The sequence below is a fragment of the Leptonychotes weddellii genome, chromosome 5 (genome assembly GCF_054177405.1).
Source record: "Leptonychotes weddellii isolate Sample4059 chromosome 5, ASM5417740v2, whole genome shotgun sequence".
In the NCBI taxonomy this organism is placed as follows: domain Eukaryota; kingdom Metazoa; phylum Chordata; class Mammalia; order Carnivora; family Phocidae; genus Leptonychotes; species Leptonychotes weddellii.
Window position 1 is genome coordinate 41,142,558 of NC_138373.1, and position 23,394 is coordinate 41,165,951.

The 23,394-nt window shown below is 39.6% G+C and overlaps 1 protein-coding gene across 1 annotated transcript in view; it reads right to left on the bottom strand.

Moving 5' to 3' along the window:
• Positions 1 to 23,394, bottom strand: part of PRKCQ (protein kinase C theta) — a 42,547-nt gene that overhangs the window by 17,180 nt on the left and 1,973 nt on the right. The window contains exons 2-8 of the mRNA XM_081818897.1: positions 21,543 to 21,603; positions 14,178 to 14,340; positions 12,993 to 13,024; positions 12,811 to 12,896; positions 8,205 to 8,334; positions 4,669 to 4,778; positions 3,791 to 3,927 (exon numbers count right to left, since the gene is read on the bottom strand). Of these exons, the coding sequence (XP_081675023.1) occupies positions 3,791 to 3,927; positions 4,669 to 4,778; positions 8,205 to 8,334; positions 12,811 to 12,896; positions 12,993 to 13,024; positions 14,178 to 14,340; positions 21,543 to 21,603 (719 nt within the window). The remainder of the gene's footprint in view (positions 1 to 3,790; positions 3,928 to 4,668; positions 4,779 to 8,204; positions 8,335 to 12,810; positions 12,897 to 12,992; positions 13,025 to 14,177; positions 14,341 to 21,542; positions 21,604 to 23,394) is intronic.

The window sequence follows — 23,394 nt, forward strand, 5'->3', positions numbered from 1 at the left end:
GACTCAAAGAGGAAATCAGAAAATACATGGAGACAAATAAAAACAAAAAGACAACGATCTAAAATCTTTGGGCCATAGCAAAAGCACTTCTAAGAGGGAACTTTATAGCAATACAGGGCTACCTCAAGAAATAAGAAAAATCCCAAATAAACAACCTAACCTTACACCTAAAGGAGCTAGAAAAACAAAAACAAAGCCCATAGATAGTAGAAGGAAGGAAATAATAAAGATTAGAGATGAAATAGAAACTAAAAAGCAATAAAAAATTCAATGAAACCAAGAGATGGTTCTTTGAAAAGGTAAACAAAATTGAAAAACCTTTAGTCACAATCATCAGGAAAAAAGAAGACTCAAAATCAAATGAAGGGGGAGAATAACAACCTTAACCACAGATATACAAAGGATTATAAAAAAAATTATGAAAAATGGAATGCCACCAAATTGGACAACCTAGAAGAAATGGATAAATTCCTAGAAACTTATTCTAAGATTGAATCTTGAGGATATACAAAATCTGAACAGACTGATTGATTACTAGTAATCAATCATATTGAATCAGTAATCAAAAACTCTCAACAAAACACCACGACCAGATGGCTTTCAGGGGAATTCTACCAAACACTTAAATAAGAGTTAATACCTATTCAACTCAAACTATTCCAAAAATACAAGAAGGAAAACTTCCCAATTCATTCAATGAGGCCAGGATTACCCTGATACCAAAACCAGGCAAAGATGCTACCAAAAAAGAAAACTGTAGGCCAATATCTCTGATTAACTTAGATGTAAAAATCTTCAAAAAATATTAGCAAACTGAATTCAGCAATACATTAAAAAAATCATTTACCACAATCAAGTGGCTTTTATTCCAAGGATACAAGAGTAGCTCAATATTTACAAATCAATCAATGGGACATACCACATTAACAAGAGGAAGGATAAAAACCACATGGTCATCTCAACAGATGCAGAAAAAGCATTTGACAAAATACAACATTCATTCATGATAAAAACTCTCAACAAAGTGGGCTTAGAGGGAACACCTCAACGTAATAAAGACCACACATGACAAACCCACAGCTAACATCATACTCAATGGTGAAGAACTAAAAACTTTTTCTCGAGATCAGGACAAGATAAGGATGTCCACTCAAGCCACTTTAATTCCATACAGTAGTGAAAGTCCTAGCTGCAGCCATCAGAAAAGAAAAAGGAATAAACACCACCCAAATTGATAAGGAAGAAGTAAAACTGTCACTATTTGCAAATGACATATTATATTTAGAAAACCCTAAAGACGGCCCCCAAATACTATTAGAACTAATGAAAGGAAAGTCAAAAAATTCAAAATTAATATACAGAAATCTGTTGCATTTCTATACACTAATAACAAAGTAGTGGAAAGAGAAATTAAGAAAACAATCCCATTTACAATTGCATCAAAAAGAATAAAATACTTAGGAATAAACTTAACCAAGGAGGTGAAACATTTACTCTGAAAACTATAAAACACTGATTGAAGAAATTGAAGATGACAAAAACAAATGGAAAGATGTTCTGTGCTGATGGATTGGAACAATTAACATCGTTAAAATATCCATACTACCCAAAGCAATCTACAGATTCACTGTAATCCCAATCAATACACGAACAGCATTTTTCACAGAACTAGGACAAATAATATTAAAATCTGTATGGAATCACAAAAGACCTAGAATAGCCAAGGCAATCTTGAGGAAGAACAAAGCTGGAGATGGCAATCTTGAGGAAGAACAAAGCTGGAGATCACAATCCCAGACTTCAAGATACACTACAAAGCTAGAATAATCAAAAGTTTGGTACTCACACCAAAACAGACATGTAGATCAATAAAACAGAATAGAGGGTCCAGAAATAAACATATACCTATATGGTCAATTAATTTATGACAAAAGAGGCAAGAATAATCAATGGGGGAAAAAACAGTCTTTTCTTTCTTTTTTTCAAACAGTCCTTTCAACAAATGCTGCTGGGAAAACTGGACAGCTACATGCAAAAGAACAAAACTGCACCCCTTTCTTACACCAGACACAAAAAAAACTCACAGTGGATTAAGACCTAAGTGTGAGACCTGAAACCATAAAACTCCTAAAAGAAGACACAGGCAGTAATCTCTTGGACATCAGTCTTAGCAACATGTTTATGGATACGTCTCCTGGGCAAGGAAAAAAAAGCAAAAATAATGTATCGGGACTACATCAAAATAAAAAAACTTCTGCACAGCAAAGGAAACCATAAACAAAACAAAAAGACAACCTAGTGAATGGAAGAAGGTGTTTGCAAAAGATATATCTGATAAGGGGTTAATATCCAAAATATATAAAGAACTTACATAACTCAACACCAAAAAAAAAAAAAAATCTATTAAAAAATGGGCAGAGGACCTGAACAGACATTTTTCCAAAGAAGACATACTGATGACCAACAGACACATGAAAAGATGCTGAACATCATCAATCGTCAGGGAAATGCAAATCAAAACCACAATGAGGTATCAGAATGGCTAGTATCAAAAAGACAAGAAATAGCAAGTGTTGGCAAGGAGGCAGAGAAAAAGGAACCCACGTGCATTGGTGGTGGGAATGCAAACAGGTATAGCCACTGTGGAAAACAGTATGGAGGTTCCTCAAAAAATTAAAAATAGAACTACCATATGATCTGGTAATTCCACTACTGGGTATATACCTAAAGAAAATGAACACACTAACTCAAAAAAGATATATGCATTCCTATGTTTACTGCAGTATTATTTACAATAGCCAAAGTATGGAAGCAATCCAAGTGCCCATCAATAGATGAATGCATAAAGAAGATGTGGTATATATACAATGGAATATTACTCAGCCATAAAAAGGAATGAGATCTTGTCATTATGACAACAATGGATGTGGAGGATATTATGGTAAATGAAATAAGTCAGACAGAGAAAGACAAATATCATACAATTTCACTTATATGTGGAATCTAAAAAACAAAACCAAACCAAACATTCTTAAATATAGAGAACTGGTGCTTGCCAAAAGAGTGGGTGGGGAAGCAGGTGAAATAAAGGGGATTAAGAGGTATAAACTTCCAGTTACAAAATAAATAAGTCACAGAGATAAAAAGTACGGCATAGGGAATATAGTCAATAATACTGTAGTAACATTGTATGGTGACAGATGAGCATTGAGTAATATACAGAATTGTTGAATCAATATGTTGTACACCTGAAACTAAGCAATACTGTATATTAATTATACTTCAATTAAAAGAAAGTTTTCACAGAAATACTATACTTTAGGATAGTGGGGAAAACCTGTATTTTATAACGTATGCTGAAATTATTCAGTTCCCAGATTCATGTAGGCATATCCTCTCACGAACTACTTTCAGAAAGTAGGCTGGATAAATTTCCATAATGATAAATGTTGAGGCCCCACTATTCTTCCCCTTTCTACTCTTAAATTTCCTTTTCTCCTGTGGCATTGAGATTTATGGTAGATTTATTTTTGCAAAACCTTTTACGGTGACAGGAAGTAACATTCTAAAATTCTAAGGAAACGTTTGCAGTTCTTTACTACAGACCTATCCCATTTTCTCCCTGCCCCCACTTCCCACCATCTTACAAAGGTTTCCTAACGGGGCACATTTTTGGTCTCACTTCCAAGAAGTAGGAGCCTCTTACCTATCAGACCAGGTAAATAGAGAATTTAAATGCAGAGGACTCAGGTTAAGGTTGACCAAGATTAATTATGGACAATGATTCTACTGAGGATCAGGATAGCTACCTTTTTTCCCAGGTGCTGGTACACTTGGCAGCCCTGCTTCACCTTTTATGGAGCATGGGAGACCAATTTCAACTGGACCTTCCCTGAAGATGTGTTCAGTGTCTCTTAAGCAGCGAGCCTAGATTATAAACAAAGAGTCAGACCACTCACCCACCCACCCACTCCTGCAAGGACAGCTCAGCCTACTGCCCTTGGGGATGAGATCCATTTAAGATTCCTAAATGCATTAGATAACAAACATTCTTCTTTCCTTTAGCACTCTTTTAGGATCCCATACGCTGTAGGAGTCTATCTACTGTATTTTATGCACCAGCAGAGCATATTCACTTCCTTCATATTTTTCCATGGGGCTAACTGGTTTCTCCTATGGTCTCTACATCATTCAGTCACAAATAAGAATGGAGGGTCAATGGATGGAAAAAGACTTACATAACCAACACCAGGACTTGAAGAGGGTTTGTTCTTGGATATGTAAGTTCAACATGCTAGTGCTGTGCACGTGAGTAAATGGCAAGGCAAAAGTTGCCCTGGACTCCGTGTTCTGTGCACATTTTAGGGATGATTCTAGCAAGTATATAGGTATAAAGCTGGTAATGAATCTTCAATAATTTTAATGAATTTGTTTCTGCCCCTGCTCCTTCCACAAAGAATTTAACATCTTATAAAGATCTATGCAGTTCAAATGCATTAAATAAATAAATATCTCAAAGTGGGGATATGCGTATGAGGATGAAAGTCAGAGTCAAGACAAGTGCTCAGGAACAGGCTCCACATTGTCCCACAGCTCAAAGGGCAAAAGGACTGGAGTAGTCCTTGCTGAGTTGAAATTGCAGGAACTCAACCTAAACCCCTTTCCTACCTGTTGAGTGCTCTCAATCATTGCCAGCGCTTCAGCCATTAGCTTCTGGTTTATGCCACAAAGGTTGGCCACCTTTGTTTGGCATCTGTGATGTACGTTCATGCCACATGCTGAAAAGGAGAAAGACATGCTGAGCAAGAGCAACAGAACTCACTGAGTGGACTTTGCACAGGACGGTTTTAGGTACGCATATGTTGAGGGACAACTGGCAAATCCCTGGAGCCATCTTCCCAGCAGAAGGAGACACTGCATTCAAATAAATGAGGGCAGCACTTTTACGATGCCACTATGCATCTACCTCCTCTTCCCAAGACTACATACACAGGCCAGACATTCCTCGATGTGATGCTGGGGAATGACTCCCACTTGAGTAAGGACCAGAGCCTTGCTGATAGGGGAGGAAGGCTGCTGTCAGTATGCATTTACACTGCGCCCCTGCTGAGAGAAAAACATGATTCAGGCCCTCCCTGGAGGGAAGGTGCAATGCCGGGATGCAAGGTGATTTACTCTCACTCTGGACTGGAGTCCAAGCATCCCCTTCCCCACATGGACTGCAAGGAGCTTCTCTCCCCTCTGAGTTGAAGCCCAGGGAGCAACCTCAGCCTGCAGAACTGAAATGGAAATGGTGGGGGTGGTCTGTGCTTAGGGGCAGGAGTGGGAGGACAGAAAGTACCCTGGAGACCTCATCCTCACCCTATGGCAGGGCTAGTTCAACCAAATGATCTACACAGACCTGTGATTCTGGGGGAATATTCTGATTCATTAGTTCTGAAAATAGCACAATAAAGGTCCACCCTCCACTTACTGTGATCCCGTGAGCTTTCTTGGATTGGGATGAGTGTGCACATGTTCATCTGTATAAAGACAACTACTACTTCATGTTGTTAGTTTAGAATATTAAAATTCTGCTTATGAAACATTGCCATTACAATAAAAAAAAAATCTAACTTAAGATTTCCAAACTCTGGCTGATAGAATTGTATTCTCAAGTCCTATTTCATTATATCAAGGTCTATTCATAGGGATTATTATAAGGCATTAGGCAGGAAAGGCTATAAAATAATGCACTTTTACCCTCACCTGTTTATTAGCCCATTTGTGTGCAAAGAACTTAGCACAGTGATAGGCATCAAATAGGTACTCAACAAATACAGCTTCTATTTCATCTTCATCATTTATTCAAATGAGATATGTTTTAAAATATTTAAGTGAAATTTTATCAGGCTTCAGCCTTTAGTTTTAACTAGCTTACTCTTCTCAGAGAATTCATAATAAAACAAAATAAAACAGCATTTTCTGTCTAAGTAGAGACCAGTACTTGTCCCAGCATAAATGCAATGATATAACCCAAATCCATTCTAAGTGAAATCTTCTATGTATATCTAAAGTCTTTAATATAGTAACGATGCTGCTGATGAGGGCTCTCTGCCCATCTGAATTTAGCATGACTTGTTGATGCAAGTCATACTGGACTTGTTGATGCAAGTTGCACATTGGGAAGCCCTCAGTTGCATTTCTTTACTCATTACCACAAGCCAAAGGGAAGCAATGAGCAAGGACTGAGTGTGAGGCGTTGGAGAGTTTCACTTTGTTTTTTTAACATGGTAGCTGGATAAGCTTGTCTCGGACACACTCGCGTGAAGGCAGGCCCCATTCCCACTATAATAATGTTATATGTCTCTGTTACTAACCTATTAGGTGATAACTTGATCTCTGTGAGTGCAAACAGTCCCTTTGGATGATGATTTTCATGGGAATTCAAGTGGAGAGAGAAAAGGACAGAGTTAAAATGAAGGGAGGCCCTATTTAGGAAGGTGGCTTAGAAGAGAACAAGACAGAAAGAGCAGGGCCAAGGCAGAGGAACAGAACCCAAAGAGTAGAATGGAAGGGGAGGTAAAGTCAAGGGCATGGGGGGGGCAAGGACACAGTGATGTCTGCAGGTGTCAGCCTCAAGAGCAGAGGGTGTTGGGGAGGAAAGGGAGGGGAGGAAAGGGGAGAGGAGAGGAGGGGTGAGAGGAGAAGGGCTGCCTGGCGTGCAGGAGGCAAGGGGAGAGAGGGAAAGAGAAGGGACTGGGGAGAAAGAATGTTAGGGGGGATGGAACAGAGCAGGTGTGTGGGCCGTGAAACAATGGCAAGGAACCCTTGTGGAGGTTCTAAGCTCAGAGGCATCATTGGGCTGTTGGCACCACTGGGCAGGTGGGGCGCTCAGGCTCTGGGGAAAAGGAATTTGCACTCTGAGGGAGACCATCAGAGGATTCGGGGAACCATTAGAGGGGATCTGATTATTCATGCCTGCTCGTTCAATTCTGAAATAATTTCTTACCTATGAACTCCTAAAGATAAAGATACTCCATAGAGTACCAGGCCCACCTGTGAGCTCTTGAACAGGTGTAGAGAGCAAGGTGCACAGTGGTCTTCCTAGAGGGATTATTAAGGTAAATTTTCACTGCATGTGGGTTTTGCCTTCAGCAATGGTTTGAAAACCTAACCCTCCCCGTCTCCACTAAGATGCCACGCCAGACTTCACGAGACACATGAGCACAATGGCGATGAGGAAGAGAAGGCTGTTGAAGGTGACCTTCACCTTTATCACTTAAAAGATAAGAATTGCCAAAGATTAAGCCAGTGGCATAAAACAAAATGGAGCGGCCAAGAAAAAAACAAAGTGGCTTCCATATTTAATAATTCGAAATAGAAAGGCCTCTGCTGCAGCAGGATGCCTTCCTTTTTGAATGTCTGTCTGGCCCTGCCCCACCCTCACCCCCACTCAGAAGGCAGAAATGCCTTGCTGGAATCTTCCCTCCCTACTGCCTAATCCTGGCATAACAGCATCTCAGTTTCTAAAGGTTATTGCCTTAGCAGTTTGAACTTTTAGAGTAAGAAAGTGCTTTTTGCTCTTTCCAGAGCTGAAAACCTCGATGAGGCTCTGTTGTAATGCCAGCCTTTAAGGAGAGATCAGAGGAGGGAACATGATGGTCAGTGCGGGGCTGGGCTTCTTCCTTGGCACACTTTGGGCATTGACCTTCCAGTCTAAGTCACAAATGCCTATGTGCAGGACCATCCATCAGCCAAGTAGATGTGCCGGGCTTACTCCTCGATGGGCTACAGGGGGAATCTTAAGGTGTAAGGGAGAGCGACAGTGGGGGCATAGCTTGAACTGCTAGGGTCAGAAGGGTCAGTCCCAGAACACCAGGAGACAAAGGGAGGCCCCAGGGAGGGAGGCCAGTCGGGAAAAGTGCCATCTTCCTTTCTCCCCAGCGTGAGGTACAATGACAGGCTGGGAGACTTGACATTGAGACTGAACAGGTTTGCACTTCTCTGGGATCCCGGGATGATGGTGTTGGGAATGGGAAGAAAAGAGCAGAAGTGGTCTGTTGTCCTGAGAACTTCACATTCATGATCTCAGGGTCATCCGGGCTAGCTGGAGAAGTCAACCCTCTGTGCTCCCTCTTCCCCTCGTGCTCTCCATTAAAACTGCAAAGCCACCCTGTAGGGGTTCCGTACCAGGGCCCATGCTCATTTCCCACTGGACTCACCATCACACTTGAGTCCTTGCCTGGCCAGGCCCCACAGCAGGGTCCCACAGTGCTCACAGAAGGTCGGGCTTTTGTAATTGTAGACTTTAAATCTATGCGGCATGTCAATTTTGAACCTCTCCTTGTGGAACTGAAAGAAGGGAGAACGTGTGACCATACGCATGTCCCTAGTTCTCAACCTCTGGTATCTTAGCAGCTACTCCAGTATAACTAACAGAGCACTACAAACACTGGAATGATGTGTGCTTTAAGCCATAAGCTTTACTTGTCAAGCCTTACAGCCATGGCCAAAGAAGGCAGGCAGCCATTAGCTCTTCCAGGCAAGGGGCATGTTTGAGCTATACACATATCAAGTAACCAGGACTACACTGAGGTATGAGGCATTCCCACAGGAAGGCTAACATCTTCAGGAAGATGGGACTGGGATTATCTAAATGGGATCTGGGTGAACATTGCACTGCCCTTCCTATTTTAGTATACATATTGCCTTTTCTTTTTCAACCTAGAACTAGGACTCTAACCTTTGGAAGATGTTATATAATTCCTCCTCTAGAGGAAACACTACTGTGGGTTTATTAGTATAAAAGCCTAAGTATGAAGCATTTCATAGCTATTACACATGGACTGGAGGGGGTGAGCAGCAGGTAAGAGGTCCTGCCAGGTGCTATGGATAAGTATGTCACATGTACTATCTTTTTTACACATGTGATATTGCAAATACCCCCTTAAAGGAGCATTTATTAGAATCCCCATTTGCTAAATGAGGAAGTTAAGCACAGAGAGGGCAAGACACTTGTTTAGGTCACACAGCTAACAAGTGAGCTGGGACATCTATAAGCCTGAAGTCAGAATCAGCCTATCCTCTTTCCGTCATTCCCCTTTCTTCTCTCAAAGTCAATGTGATGAGTTAGGGGATGGGGAGAAGGGAGATGAGAGAGGGATGCTGGTGGTTGATATATTACAGGACTTTTTGTTTTGTTTTGTTTTCCAGAGTTGAAGTTCTCTCCTTTAGCCAAACATACCACATGAGCAACAACAGTAACAAAATCATGAAGTTTGATTCCTGGTAAGGATACCAATATTCTTGTGTAACATAGAAAGTTTGTCTTAAGACTTATAATCTCCACAGAAGTTTTTTATTAAACAGTTTCTTTGGGAATGTGCACAGCAAAGAAGCCTTTTTCATTAACAGTGATATATCTAATATTTCCACCCAGCACGTTGGCCAGCACTGGGTCATTAGAATAGCTGTTTAGAATTGTTTAAACGTTACTCAGAACTTACTTTAGCCATTTTCAACCAAGAAAAAATAATTTTCAGATCTCATTTTGTGTAAACATTTCCATACAAATATGAACAATTTATGTCAAGGTCCAGGCTGGAAGACTTCTACCTCAAATCTTGACACCTGGCTCAAAATAGTTCAAGATATGTCTGGAAAAGACTATGGATTTGTACTTTCCAATATGATATTCACTTAGCTACATGGGCCAAATGAGTACCTGCAAGGTGGTAAAACAATATGCTATCAGTATAAAGTACATACTGGATTCTGAAGACTTTTTATGAGAAAAACAATGTAAACTATCTCCTTAATTTTTATATGAGGATATCTGAAAATTTAAAATTGCACTTGTGGCTCTCATTCTATTTCCAGGGAACATTAGCCATTGAGGTTAACTGTCATTCTTATAATTAGTGATTTTCCCAGGAAAACTGAAGGCATTAAGTAGAGAGAGCAGGGAGGCAGGCTGGGAGGTGGCAACTGGATTTAAACAAACACAACACTTGTCAGAGAAAGACATATTATACGATCTCACTTATATGTGGAATCCAAAAAACAAAACAAAACAAATCACACTCATAGAAAAGGATCAGACTTGTGGTTTGCAGAGGTGGGGGGTTAGGAGGAAGGAGAAAGTAGAGGAAGGTGGTCAAAAGGTACGTCTGGCTGTAAGATAAATAAGTCCTAGGGATAGAATGTACAACACAGTGACCACAGCTAACACTGCTGTGTGATATACAAGGAAGGTGTTAAGAGAGTAGATCTTAAGAGTTCTCATCACAAGGAGAAATCTTGTTTTCTCTTTTTATTGGATCTATATAAGATGATGGATGGTGGTGATCATTGCATAGTATATGTAAGTCAAATCATCATGCTGTATGCCTTAAACTTATACAGTGATATATGCTAATTATTGCTTAATAAAACTGGGGGTGGGGGGAAAGTCTATCACACTGCTCTGGGAGATTGAGATCTGAAATTTTGTCCCAGCCCAGCTACTTATATCATAGGTGATTGACTGCAGACAAACTATAACTTCTTTGAGCCTTAGCAGAGTCACTTTTAATAGGAGATTGTCCCATTCCGACTCTAAATTTTAAAAGAATTCTGCTCTACAAAACCCAACCAATTTGCCTTCTCTGTGCCTACCCCTTGGCTGGAGAAAATCACACACCTGGGCAGGCTGGCCCCTCAAACTCAGGTGGACTTTCCACTGTCCTCAGCAATCCTACTGCTCTTTTCACAGATCCTTTCTCCTCAAAGCCACTTGCTGCCTTCTCTTCTTCCTTCCCACAAATCTTCAGATGACACCAAAGGTAAGCTGTCTAAGGGAAGCTCTCTCAACTGCCTGCCCCCAAATCTACAATCTGCGATCATCTGCAACCATCTTCTCCTCCCTTTCTGTTACAACTGATGATCCATCCATCTTTCCATTAGAGACCCATCTTCACATCTGCTTTAGACATCTTTCCCGTCTTGCCAAGGGTGAACTTATTCCCCCTTGACTGTTTTGGTTGTCGCTTTCTCTCCAGCTTCATCCATCCCTCCTCTCTCTCTAGCTATGGGAATATTTCCATCCCTTGGGTTTCACCTCCTTTCAGCAACTGTTCTACTTCAATGAGCTTGATAATATTAGCACATAAATTGTTTCCATGTTATTAACTCTCAGTAACCCTCAGTGTTGGTCAATGAAGCAAACACTTCTACAATTCTCTGAAATTTCTTGGATCAAGGGCTCTGGAGATCTCCATGTGGTTCTCATTTTTCTCAACATCTTAGCTACACTGAACGCAATTGACCCCTTTGTTTTCTGGTTTCTGTAACTTCATGTACTCTTAATATATGAAAAGCCCTCTCTGAACTCTTATTGTCAGTCTTTATCACAAACTCCTTCTCTTCTACCTAACATGTAACTTTAGATTCCTTTGGGGAATTTATATATTTGGTCTATTGGCTCCTGTGAATTCCAACTGCATGTAAAATTGTCCACTTGATACCTCCCACTTGGATGTCTACAGGCATCTCTGGCTGGACTTATCAAAAACTGAAATATTAATTTCTCCTCCAGTCTTTCATTGTTATGTTTCTGCCACTTCCCCACTGCTCAAGACAGAAACTTAGGCATCATCTTTATTTCCCTCTCTTTTATTTTCCACTTCCAATCCATTGACAAATCCAGTCATTTCTAACAAGGAAATCACCTGAAAATCTGCTCACTTTGTTCCATCTCCATTGTTACCATATTGGTACAAGCCATCAACCTTCCCCCTTGGGGGGACTTCTGCAGTCACCTCTGGTTTTTATGTTCATACCTCAACCCACAATTTCCCCTACAGCAGTCACCAAGTGGGCTTCCCACTATAGGTCAAATAAAACCCAACCACTTCTCCAGGGTCTAAAAAAAAAAAAAAAACCCATCTAATCTAGGTCCTATCAAGTCCCCCGACTTCGTATTCTGTTCACTCTCTTGCCCTTGCTGTTCCAGCTGCATGGTCTCATTTCAGTTCCTAGAACATGGTCTTTCCCCCTTGGGGCCTTTTCCGTCTGGAAGCTGCTTCCTCCTGCTGTTCATATAGCTGGCTCCTTTCACCCTTAGCTCTCAGCTTAAATGCCCTCCTGGGAGATGCCCTGATCTTCGGTTTAAGTAGGTCACTCAGTTTTTCTCCATCATCACACCTTGTTGGTTATTTAATATAAATTGAAACAATATATTGTTGTTTGTTAATTATGTGTTTCCCTAATTTTACAGTAAGGTCTATAAAGGCAAAACCAGGTCTATATTGTGCTCCGCTGTGCATTGTACATAGTATAGTATCTTCCATGTATTAGATACACACTAAATATGGGGTAACATCTAACCTGTCCCCATGCCATGTACCTTAAAGTTCATTATGAAACACTTGCCTCCCAGCATAAGAATTATACTTCTGTTACATCTCATACTAACCTTGTAAATGCTTACATCTGCATTTTGTCACCATTTGCCTCTATTCCTTAACTGTCACTTCTAGCTATAGATGCCACAAGAGTTGTTTTCATATAATTGACCAAAACTATGATTTCTGGGCACTTCCTATCATGTCTTTCTGGAAAAGGTAGAGTCATCGATAGTCTTATTTTGCTTTTCGTATTTATCCGCTAGTTTTGGATCTCAGTAATAATCATTATTGAAGAGGAAAGGGTTTTCAGGGAGATTGATGTTCATTGATCAGCTTAAGGATTCAAGCTCAAGCAATACTAAAAAGAATTAGTGGGCTTCCAAATTTAATGTTAGGATAAAATTATCACACTCCAGACAGAAAGAGGAACCTGAACACATACCATGGTTTCTCGGCTATTGATAGCTGATCCTGTGCACTTAGCTATAACTTTATCGATACACTTCTTGTGAATTGCCGCATTACACTCTGAAAAGAAATTATTGCAGTTAAGATTTTCAGAAGTTAAGGAACAATGAAATAAGAAGAATGACAATAATACAACAGAAATCCTTCTTAACTTACGTCGACACTGGTAGCCTTGTTTGTTCAGACCCCTGCAATAAAGCACATGTCTGACTTACTTGGATGTTTGAGTCAACAGCAGCACCATAAACATTAAAACAAAATCTCATAGCTTCCTACTATCACAGGGCATTCACTGATCAGCGGCTCTGGTCTGTCACTGAACAAAAGTGTTAACACGTATTGTTCTTCTTTGTTTTTTTATTTTAAACTGCTTTGTTAAAAGTCTGATAAATAAATGAGGAACTGTTGTTTCTCCTCTCATTTGTGTCTTTTCTAAACAAACATGTAGAGATGAAAATACCTGACTGAAAATGCGTCACAGCCTCCTAGCAGCAAATTTCCATGTCCTACACTTAAAAATTCATTGTCTCTCTAAGCTCAATATAGATGAGCAAAGACATCTGTACAATGTGTTGTTTCCTTTTTCTGAGTATCTGAGAATATTTGCAACTACTAAATTCTGAAGCTTAAGACCCATTCCTGAGTAACACTCACTATTAGTAAGGAAGGCAATTCTAATCAGTCAATGAAAACAGTTGGTGGAAATCCATCAAAAGTCTATTTGACCTTTAGATACCCTAGTTAGACTGGGGTTGTGAATTGATGGATTCTGAAGTAGCCCAAAGAAAAGAACACCCCCATCAAGAGGCAAGGAGGCTGAGAATGGGGACAGGGGTCATTTCAAGTCTCTGCAGTCCCATCTCCTTTGCTATGGGCTTACTGAGGCTTGAACCGATTTCTGTCGGGCTGCTAAGGGCTGCTAAGATGCCCAAGAGCCCTGTAAACATCTAAACCCATTAACTTCAATGCAAAAGTGTTGCCTTTTGCACACATTAGTACCAGCACAGTTGGGCTATCAAGGTGGTAGAAGTTTCAACTGCAAAACTGTGCCAGTAGTAAAGATGTTTCCCTCTTCTGTCCTTCCCTCTTACCCCTAGTGGCCCCCATTTAATCAGAAGCTAAAGTTCTTGAAAACTTTTTCTGCTAGAACTGGCTTCCTTGCTCTATAGGAGTCACATTAGGAAAATATTGTATGGAATCACACTCTTTAAGCCTCATCCTTCCATGCAGTGCTTATTCCAGCACACTCTCCTGAGGTGGAGCATGCCAGGCCTGACAGGTTGAGAGGATCTGACAAAATGCATAAGCTGAAGCTTGGACTGAAATGCCAAGTTACCGTACCAGACAAACTCATGGCAGACAGAGCAAAATGTGGGTTGTGGGAAAAAGGTGGCGGTGAACTCATGGCACTTGACATGGTGGACTTTGGCCTGTTTGATGGCTCCTCGGCGGTGATGCAAAGCAAAGAAGCCTTCAGTCTCAAATTCACTCATGTCCTTTGTGTCTGCAGGAACAGGACAAGGGACAAAGTGGGTGGACGGGGTGGGGAAATGGGGAAAGGATGGAGACAGACAAGTAATTAGGCAAGCATTGAAACCAGTAAAATCCCAAGTACTTATTAAGGTTGGTATAGCACTAAGTTTCTTTCTTTAATTCTGTAATACAGAATTATCATAGGGTGTATTACTATACGGTTGAAACAATAAGATTGGATTACTGGCTCAATCCCTCACTCCTCTTTGACTATGCTGAACTGTTCTCTTTCAGTTTTTAAAACCAGAGGTCAGAACTTTCAAAGTATTTACCAACCTCTCCTATTCACTGTCAATGATGAGTCAGCCAGAAAAAGCAGGAAGTGGTAAATACTTTTCTGCCTGTAATTCTAGAGAATAATGTGGTTACTGACAGCAATTTAGAAACAGCATTTTTAAAAATTTCCCAGGATGCTTTATGTCTAGTTGTTTATGGGCAGGGTCCAGTAGACTGAGGGGAGCTGACCAGACTGTGTGAGGGTGAAAGAACTTTGGAAAGTTGTTTATGCTCTGGTTCCTGATGTCCATAGTAATCAGGTGCACCAGCTATAGACTTATAGACTACACCAGTCAGTGTGGAAAAAGCCAGAAATTAATAGATGACTGCAATTGTTTTTTAATGTCTAGGTAATCCTGGATGTTATCTAGTCATCGACATCAAATCATCACATTCACATTTCTTCAGTTCACTCTGGGCTCAGGATATTGGTGAAGGTACTGTGATAGTCACTGTCCACGGTACCCCATGCCCAGATAACATCTTTCTAAAAGGCTGGTAGAATTCTGAGAATACTAATGATTCCCTGGCTGAAGACCAGACCCAAAGAAAACACACAAAAGCAAGGCAGTCATGGTTCAAAAGCGTGATGACAACTCCAGCATGCAAGAGAGAATAAAATGGTAAACAAGAAATAAACATAAAAAATAATTATCATTACTAAAATAAGGATAATTTAGTGATTGTAACTTCTAATATAATTTTTTAAATAGCTTGAAAGTATCTTAGATTATTTATATTTCTTATATTTTTACAAGCATAAAAAAATGGAGATTCAGCAAGAATAAGAGGCTCATATTTCACAAATATAAAGAGCTAGCAATATTTAAACTAAATTACTTCCATTCTGGATAAGCAGTGGCAGTGGTATGACAACACACTTGAGACAAATGTCCCTGCCAAGGTACTTTATTTTCCATACCCTTAATAGTGGCCAGACTAGAAACACATTGTTCCCCCAGGAACTCATCCAAGTCCCAGGCCTCATTTTATGACTAATGTTTTCTCTACAGTGGTCCACAGGTCTGTTCTATGGCAACTCCAAACTCTTAGATAGAGAGCCTTCCGAATAACTCTAAAAAGTTCCACAGATGAGACATAATACTTTGCCTAATACTTTAAGGCTAGGTAATGTAGGTCTTTTTATATAGAACTAAGCTAGAAATAAATTAGGGTTAGTGAATGAGGGGTTAAATTCAGGGTCACTGAGGCAATTGCTGTTTTCTGCAAGTTCTGGTATAAGCAGATCTATTTACAACTTGTGACTGGTGTAGTAGGTGGTTTGTCAGTAAGATTTGACTCATTTCTATTTTGGTCCATATGAAATGATATATAAAATTACTTCTAAATTCAGGCAATAGAAGTGAATTATTCTGGGAACCCTAATCATATTACTGTAAAAAAATATATATATATCGTCTGAGCATTAAATTATAATACTGTAAATTTTTAAAAATGTTAGAAAGTGCTAGAAATACATTTATCCCCTTGGGCCTTCCTTTGATTTTTCTTTATCCTCTAACCACTTTGATCATTACAGGAGAGCAACTATATAAAAACTCAGAATTTCTTGAATTCTTCTGGTATTATGTTTTTTTTTTCTGAAGTAATTTGCTCCTATGTTTATTGGCTTGAATAGGTTTATTGGTTTTTGTATGTTTGGTTATTTCTTTTATAGTAATGGCTCCTAATCTATTTATTTAGCCTAACCTATCACTTGTTTGTAATCAGTCAACCCAGATGTTTCCTGGGCAGCTCTGAGCAAACTGCTATGCTGAATGTTCTAAAGAAATATGAGATGTTATCCCTAACTTCTGAGTGGCTAACAGTCAAGTCAGGGAGACATGGCACTCACACAAAGAACAGCATGTGATGGTTTGGAATAGACATGGTGATATGTACACCCATATTTTTTAGGAGGTAGTAAAAGGAATTACAAAAGAGACCATGAAGCAGCAGCTAAAAAATTAAGAGAAAAACTTAAATAGTATCACATTGGGTAAGCCAAGAAAGAATGGGTTTTTCAGTATTGGTATAGAGATGTCAAGGGAACTGGAGGCTAAGAAAGAGAAATTTGTTTTGAGGAATAATACTCTTGAAGAAAGCAACTTAGCGGATTGGTCAAAATATAAGCCAGACTCTTAGGGTAAAAAAAAAAAAAAGTTTCCAGACTGGACAAGATGGCTTAATTCAGTATGTCTTGGCAATGAAACCAAAGAGAGAAGGAAACATTGAAGATGCTACAGAGCTTATGGTACGTAGCTGCTAGGAATCTGAGGCAGGAGACCAAGAAAGGGAGGGACTGTCTCGAGGCAAAAGAGCAGGAAGCAAGTGTAGGGAGCAGCAGTTATCTCTAAAGTACAGAGACAGACAGGAGACAGAGTCGTTCCCAGTTAAACTGGGGGCAAGGCCAAACTCCAGAAGTGAGAGAAGAATGAGATACCCTTAGAGACTGAGTAGTATGGGAATTTCTGGAATAGCCATTGTATGGGAATCAAAAGAAAATAAAAGGAATTTCTAAATACCAGGGTGAGTCTAACTGAATAGTTCAATGAACATTTATTAAGTACCTCCTGTGTACCTAGCATGCAATCTGGTGCTGGAGTTAAAGAGACAAATAAGATGTGGTTCAGCCATTGCTTTCCAGCAAGAAATTATTGTAGTAAAAGTCAGAACAGAAATATTCACAGGATGCTATGTGACAGAGGTAAGGAAACTACACCAGTTAAGGCAGGTATAGATAGGTGGAGGCAAGAAAAAGAGAAAAGTTGGACAAGAAAGGTACTAAAAGGTGATTTCTGGGCTGGGTTCTGAAGAATAAATAACTTCTACCAATGTATGGGAGAAGGTACGGTGGGGAAACAAATGATGTTCTCTCTAGATGAAGAGAATGTACAAGGGTACATTCAGATAAGGTCTCTGAGAATGTACGTACTGCCGGAGTGTGGAATATGAAGCAGAAAACATCAGTGGTCACACACAAAAGATGTGTAGGTATCAGTTCAGCCTGAATATTTCCTGTAGAAAATTTGCAAACACTGAAAGGCTGTAGGCAGGGGCAAAGGGAGGAACAGAAGCATGGCATATTCAGAACGGAGTTTATATAGTTTATTCTGGCAGTCATGTAGGAGAATCATTGGGATTTGGCAAGAGGCAATGATGATGAAAAGCAGGGGGAAAACTGAAAAATCCTAAGGAGACAACATGGGCAGAAACTGTTGGATTAATGTGGGAGGCCAAGAAAAGGGAGGCTATGAAAGTTAATTCCAGGTTTCTGGGTGGATGGAGTAATAATTAACTGAGATAGTGAGTACAAAAGGAATAGATTACTGGTGAAAATGGTGAGTGTAACCTTGGACATATTGAATTTAAAGTAATGCAGGAAATCTACTTGAAGAAATCCACTAAGGGGTTAAGTATATGAGTCTAAAACATCAGAACATTATCTACCAGCAACAGTTTGTAATGGACTCAGCTGCATGGCTTTTTCTAGGAAAGCCTTGGAGAAGGAGAGGGAAGAATGCAAGGTTTGGAGATCAGAACATTTTTTGGCAGAAGAGGGCACTCATGATAGCAGAGTGCTGGAAAGGGCTACGGACTTCAGGCAAAGTAGGGAGTCAAGGCCAGATGTGGGCTAACAAAAGGTGTAAAGAGAGAAACCAGATTAGGGTAGATTCCTGTAGCTAGTGGGTGAGGGAGAGGACAGAATTGATGGGGAGGAGGATGAGCTCTGAGAGAGAAAGGTCTGACTCTGAGTCCTCAACAGTAGAGAATTCCAGGTGACAACCTGTGGTGTCACTGCAGGTTTTTGAATGGATAAGGAAAAGTGTAGGAAGGTGTCAAAATATGAGGTGGGAGTGAACACTAAAGCTACCAAGAATGATGGTAGGAGAGCAGGGGAAGAAGATAAACTAATCTACTACAGAAATCACAGAATGAGGATTTTGAAAGAGAGAGCATGGAGTGATTTGTGTGTGGAGAGCAATAGCCATTTGCTTCCCTGTAGAGTAGAAAAATATTGATGTTTCTATAAAAGAAGGGTACAGGAGACATGACATTATTGTAAACGTTATCCAAGACTGAATCCTGTATCTTCCCCAATTGCTTTCTCTTCCCATATCTCCCAACCCTACCACTCCTATTATCATTTTCCTAGTCCAACTATTTTAAGGAACATCATCAACATTTTTTCCCTTCATTCAACTTTCATTTTTAAAGAAATATAAAGTACTTCAACTATGTACTCATAATGGGCATACCCTTTCATCTACACTGCCATGAAATCTGATTTTCTTTTGGGCTCTTTCTTTTATTTCATTCCTATAACCATGCCCCAAGACCAGGTTCTCATCACTTCTCCATTGCAAAAATGAAATTTTATAGGCTCTCTCTATATCCAGTCTATTTCCCTTTCCAGATCTGTCCCACATTCCTTCAGAAGCAGTTTCCCCCAAAGACTACTTCCATCCATCATAATGTGACTCCTTGTTCCTAGGTCTACACCGTCCTCTTGCCTGGTTTCCAGGTCCTCCAAGATCTGTCTTAGATTCTTCATTCTGGTTTTAGCAGGGGCCCTCTGATCTGCCTAGACTGGTATTCTCACAGTTTTGCACCCATTTATATTTTTGCTCAAATCTTCATGTTTTCCTCCTAGAAAGCTATCCCTCTTGTCTGCAAATTCAACTCTGCCTATCCTTCAATGTCCACTCTATGGAATTTTCTGGAATGAAAGCAACTCATACTGTTCTCTTGGTTAATCAGTATTTATGTGCTTGGGAACTAAATTCTTCTCCAATTGTTTAGTCTGTACTACTTCTCCAATCTAGGCTTAAGTTCCTTGAGTATGAGAACTCATGTCTTGGTTTTCTGAATCCCTCTGAAAACTATTTCTTATATATAATAATATTCTTAAAATAGAATGATATCCTATACTTCTTGTCATCAATAAAGAATTTTCTAGTTGGGGTAGTCCACAATATTGTTTGTTAAAAATTAGAACTTTTAGATACATAAAAACTTAGAAATGGAGTCTCAATTTGCGTCTAGATACAAAAGATTTTAAACATGACAAAATTCTATCCTTAAACAAAAAAGCTTTCCTGGATTTGTGTAATTTCTGTCTGTGAAATATCATTGTTTTTGCGCCACCTGAATGTTCTCTCTCATTCTAAGAGAAAATTTAAGTTTTGAAGCAATAGGATAAATATCCATGAAATTGTTTCTCAAAGCAGTGGTCTTTAAACCATTTACCCAAAACACTTGGCATTCTCATGGACAATTTCCTTCAATTTACATTAGATCATGTTTTGAACTAAAAGAACATAATTCCTCTTCCTGAGGGAATTAAACACTACTGACATGATCATTTAGGACAGTACTTTCACTTACTATGCAAGCCTGGTTATCCAGCTCCTACAACCATATGCTACCATTTGGCCAACTCAGAAGTAGTACAATGCTGGGGCGCCTGGGTGGCTCAGTCGATTATGCGTCTGCCTTCAGCTCAGGTCATGATCCCAGGGTCTGGGGATCGAACCCCTTGTTGGGCTCCCTGCTCAGTGGGGAGCCTGCTTCTCCCTCTCCTTCTGCTGCTTCCCCTGCTTGTGCACTTTCTCTCTCAAACAAATAAATAAAATCTTAAAAAAATGGTACAATGCCATGTTCTATGTATCTAGAGCCTCCACGAGATAAAAGAAAAGTTCAGATTGTACTGCTGCCTCTTTAGGGATCCTTCTCTTCTTCTTAAAAAAATATTATGGGAATTTTTAAATCCATACAAAAGCTGAGCAAATACTGTAATCAATTTCCCAGTACTGATCATTCAGCTTCAATAATGACCAGTCCATGGCTACTATTTTCCAATACATGCTATCTGTTACCCACACCCACATACCAACGGGTTATTTTGAAGTAAATGCCTGGTGTTATGTTATCTATAAACATTTTAGTATGTGTCTTAAAGATGAGGACCCATTTTAGGAAATAGAACCACAGTACCATCATCACACCTAGAAAATTAATAACAATGCCTCCACATCACCAAATACCTGGTGAGGGTTCAAGTTTCCCTGATAATCTCATAATGTTTTTTTTTCAATGTACTTGTTTGAATCTGGACTCAAGGACATTGGATATGTTGATCCCAAACCCAGAAAGCACCATAAATCTCTAAACTAAAACTTGTTTTTTGGTAGTAAAACTAATTTAGGAAAAAATTAAATCAGTCTGTGATCAGTAAGTACACATATCCATCCTGAGGCTTAGGATTTTAGGAGCAGCAACATTTGATTTGTTTGCATAGCACTCTGATGATACAGTACAAATGCAATAGGAGGAACGGACAGGCTGTCATAGGCACCAAGCGCCCTGCTCATAAGTGTCACCTCTGTGATCCATGTCTGTGCATGACATGCAAATGACACTCTTTCGCGATGCATGTTCTCCTGCCTGTTCCTAAAAGGATTTGAGGTGACTAACCTGCAGCATTATTATTTTGCTACGAGCATTATGAAAAATACTTACTGGTTTCCTATTCATTTTGTATTTTACTGATACTGTGGTCTCTTGTTTTATCACTCACAGTGACATATAAACAGAGCCTTTTGTATTTACGTTACATTTCCAAACTAAAATACAGACAGACTCTGAAAGCCCTGGGTACGTGAGTTCACACTATTTAGAAACTAATGCTGGAAACGTTGTATATTTCTACATTTATCTGGCCCAGATAGTACATTTTCAACTAATATTTGAGCACCACTGAAAACTTTTGAGAAAACTTCCTGTGTTTCCTTTTCTCCTAATTATTTTCTCTGTTATTGCAAGAGTCAAATAGATTGTATACAAGGAGAAAGGACATGCCCTCCTCACTCCCAAACAAGACAAAATGTTACTTACCACTCATTTCCAGAAAGTATCTTGCATTCATTAGCATTCGGCCTTGAGGTTTCAGCTCTAACTGATTGAGAGAAGAAAAAAAAAAAAGAAAGAAATATCAGCAGAACGTGAAACAAGCGCTAAGTTTAATGACATAGTAACTGACAAGTATGGTGACAGCAGATTTCCAACGTAGAGCCCAAGACTGCCGCCTCCTTACATTTCACTCATAACGGTTATCATCAGAACATCCATGAATACAACCTTCCTTTTATTAAAACACCTCAGCAACTCATTAATTTTACTTGGACATCAAAATTTCTGTGAGGAAGAAACAAAATCCTAAAATAGCTTCTGTTTGATATCCTTGCTGCTTCTCATCTACATGGTTGTTAGTAGGGCAGATTCTGATCTTCACCGCGACAAAAGAATCACGGACACTGGGACCAGCTAACTGCGGGGAACAGTAGGCCTTCTGAAAGGAAAGATGGATCCTGCTTTGAGGGTGCCTACCCACATGCTTCTAGGTTAACCAGGGTATGAAGTGGGAGCAGTGTTTTCCTTTCATAAGGAGAGACTGTTTCCTTGGGAAAGTGCTGGATAATCCACCAAGGGAAATTTTGATTAGATTAGTCCAAGAATGGATAAAAATACATATTTCAGTATCATTACATAGAAGAGACCAGAACAGTATCACTGAAGGGATGATGCAGGATATCATGTGACGTGACATGGGGGAAAATGACAAATCCAAGATAACTTGACTACTATTGCTAACATATTAAACCATAGCACTAGAGCACTAGTATACTCAAAAGAATCAGAAGGTGAACTGAAGGTCATTATTGATCATTACACCCATGGGTTAATGAGAATAACTGAGAAATAGTAAGAAATGTCTGGTTGAACCCAGGACCAAATTTGAATTGTGGTTAAATAATTTACTGATTGTATGACATTGTGCATGTCACTAAGCCTTTCAGGATCTCTGCAAAGCTGACATAATAGCGTCAAAGCATCACAACTATTAGAATTTTATGATAACATAAGCATTTACTGCTTGGTCAACTATAAATCCTCATGCTAGCTTAAACAGATCAATGAGAAGAGAAGTGCTTTTAACATCAAGTATATACACCTTGTTCTCTGGTTTATGGAATAAGTAATAAAGATGGGGACAAAAAGGGAACTAGAAGAGCAAGAAATAAGGGGCTCATTCCCAAGTGAAGTGGGGAAAATTGGTACTAGATGACCACAAAGTTATCAATATTCGGGACTTAGTGGTGATGGACGAAATTGAACCAGTTAGCTGCTGGAAAAACAGTATCCATAGGAAATCACACTGCATCATGCTTTTGAGAGCGAACAAGAGGAATCCTTGGGAAAGCAGAAGGCAAGTCTCAGTGTGGTGTGTAGAAACTGGATGGAGTCTGTGGAGATGAAGGGCAAATTTCAGAAAATAGATATATTTTTTTGTGGGTACGTCTTTTTTTTCTTTTTATGTTCAGTTAGCCAGCCTGAGTTTTTGATGTAGTGTTCAATGATTCATTAGTTGCGTATAACACCCAGTGCTCATCACAACACGTGACCTCCTTAATAACCATCACCAGGTTACCCCACCCCCTCACCCACCTCCCTTCTGTAACCCTCAGTTTGTTTCCTGGAGTCCAGAGTCTCTCATGGTTTGTCTCCCTCTCTGATTTCTTCCCATTCTGTTTTCCCTCCCTTCCCCTGTGGATATTTTTTAGATAGAGAAATTATTTTTAAGAAAGTGGATTTCAATAGAGCAAGGGGAAATCTAAGTCCAGAGCATCCTGTTGGCCCTTAAAAACACTATAAATGAAAGTAAACTAAGAAATATTCTTGGGAAAAA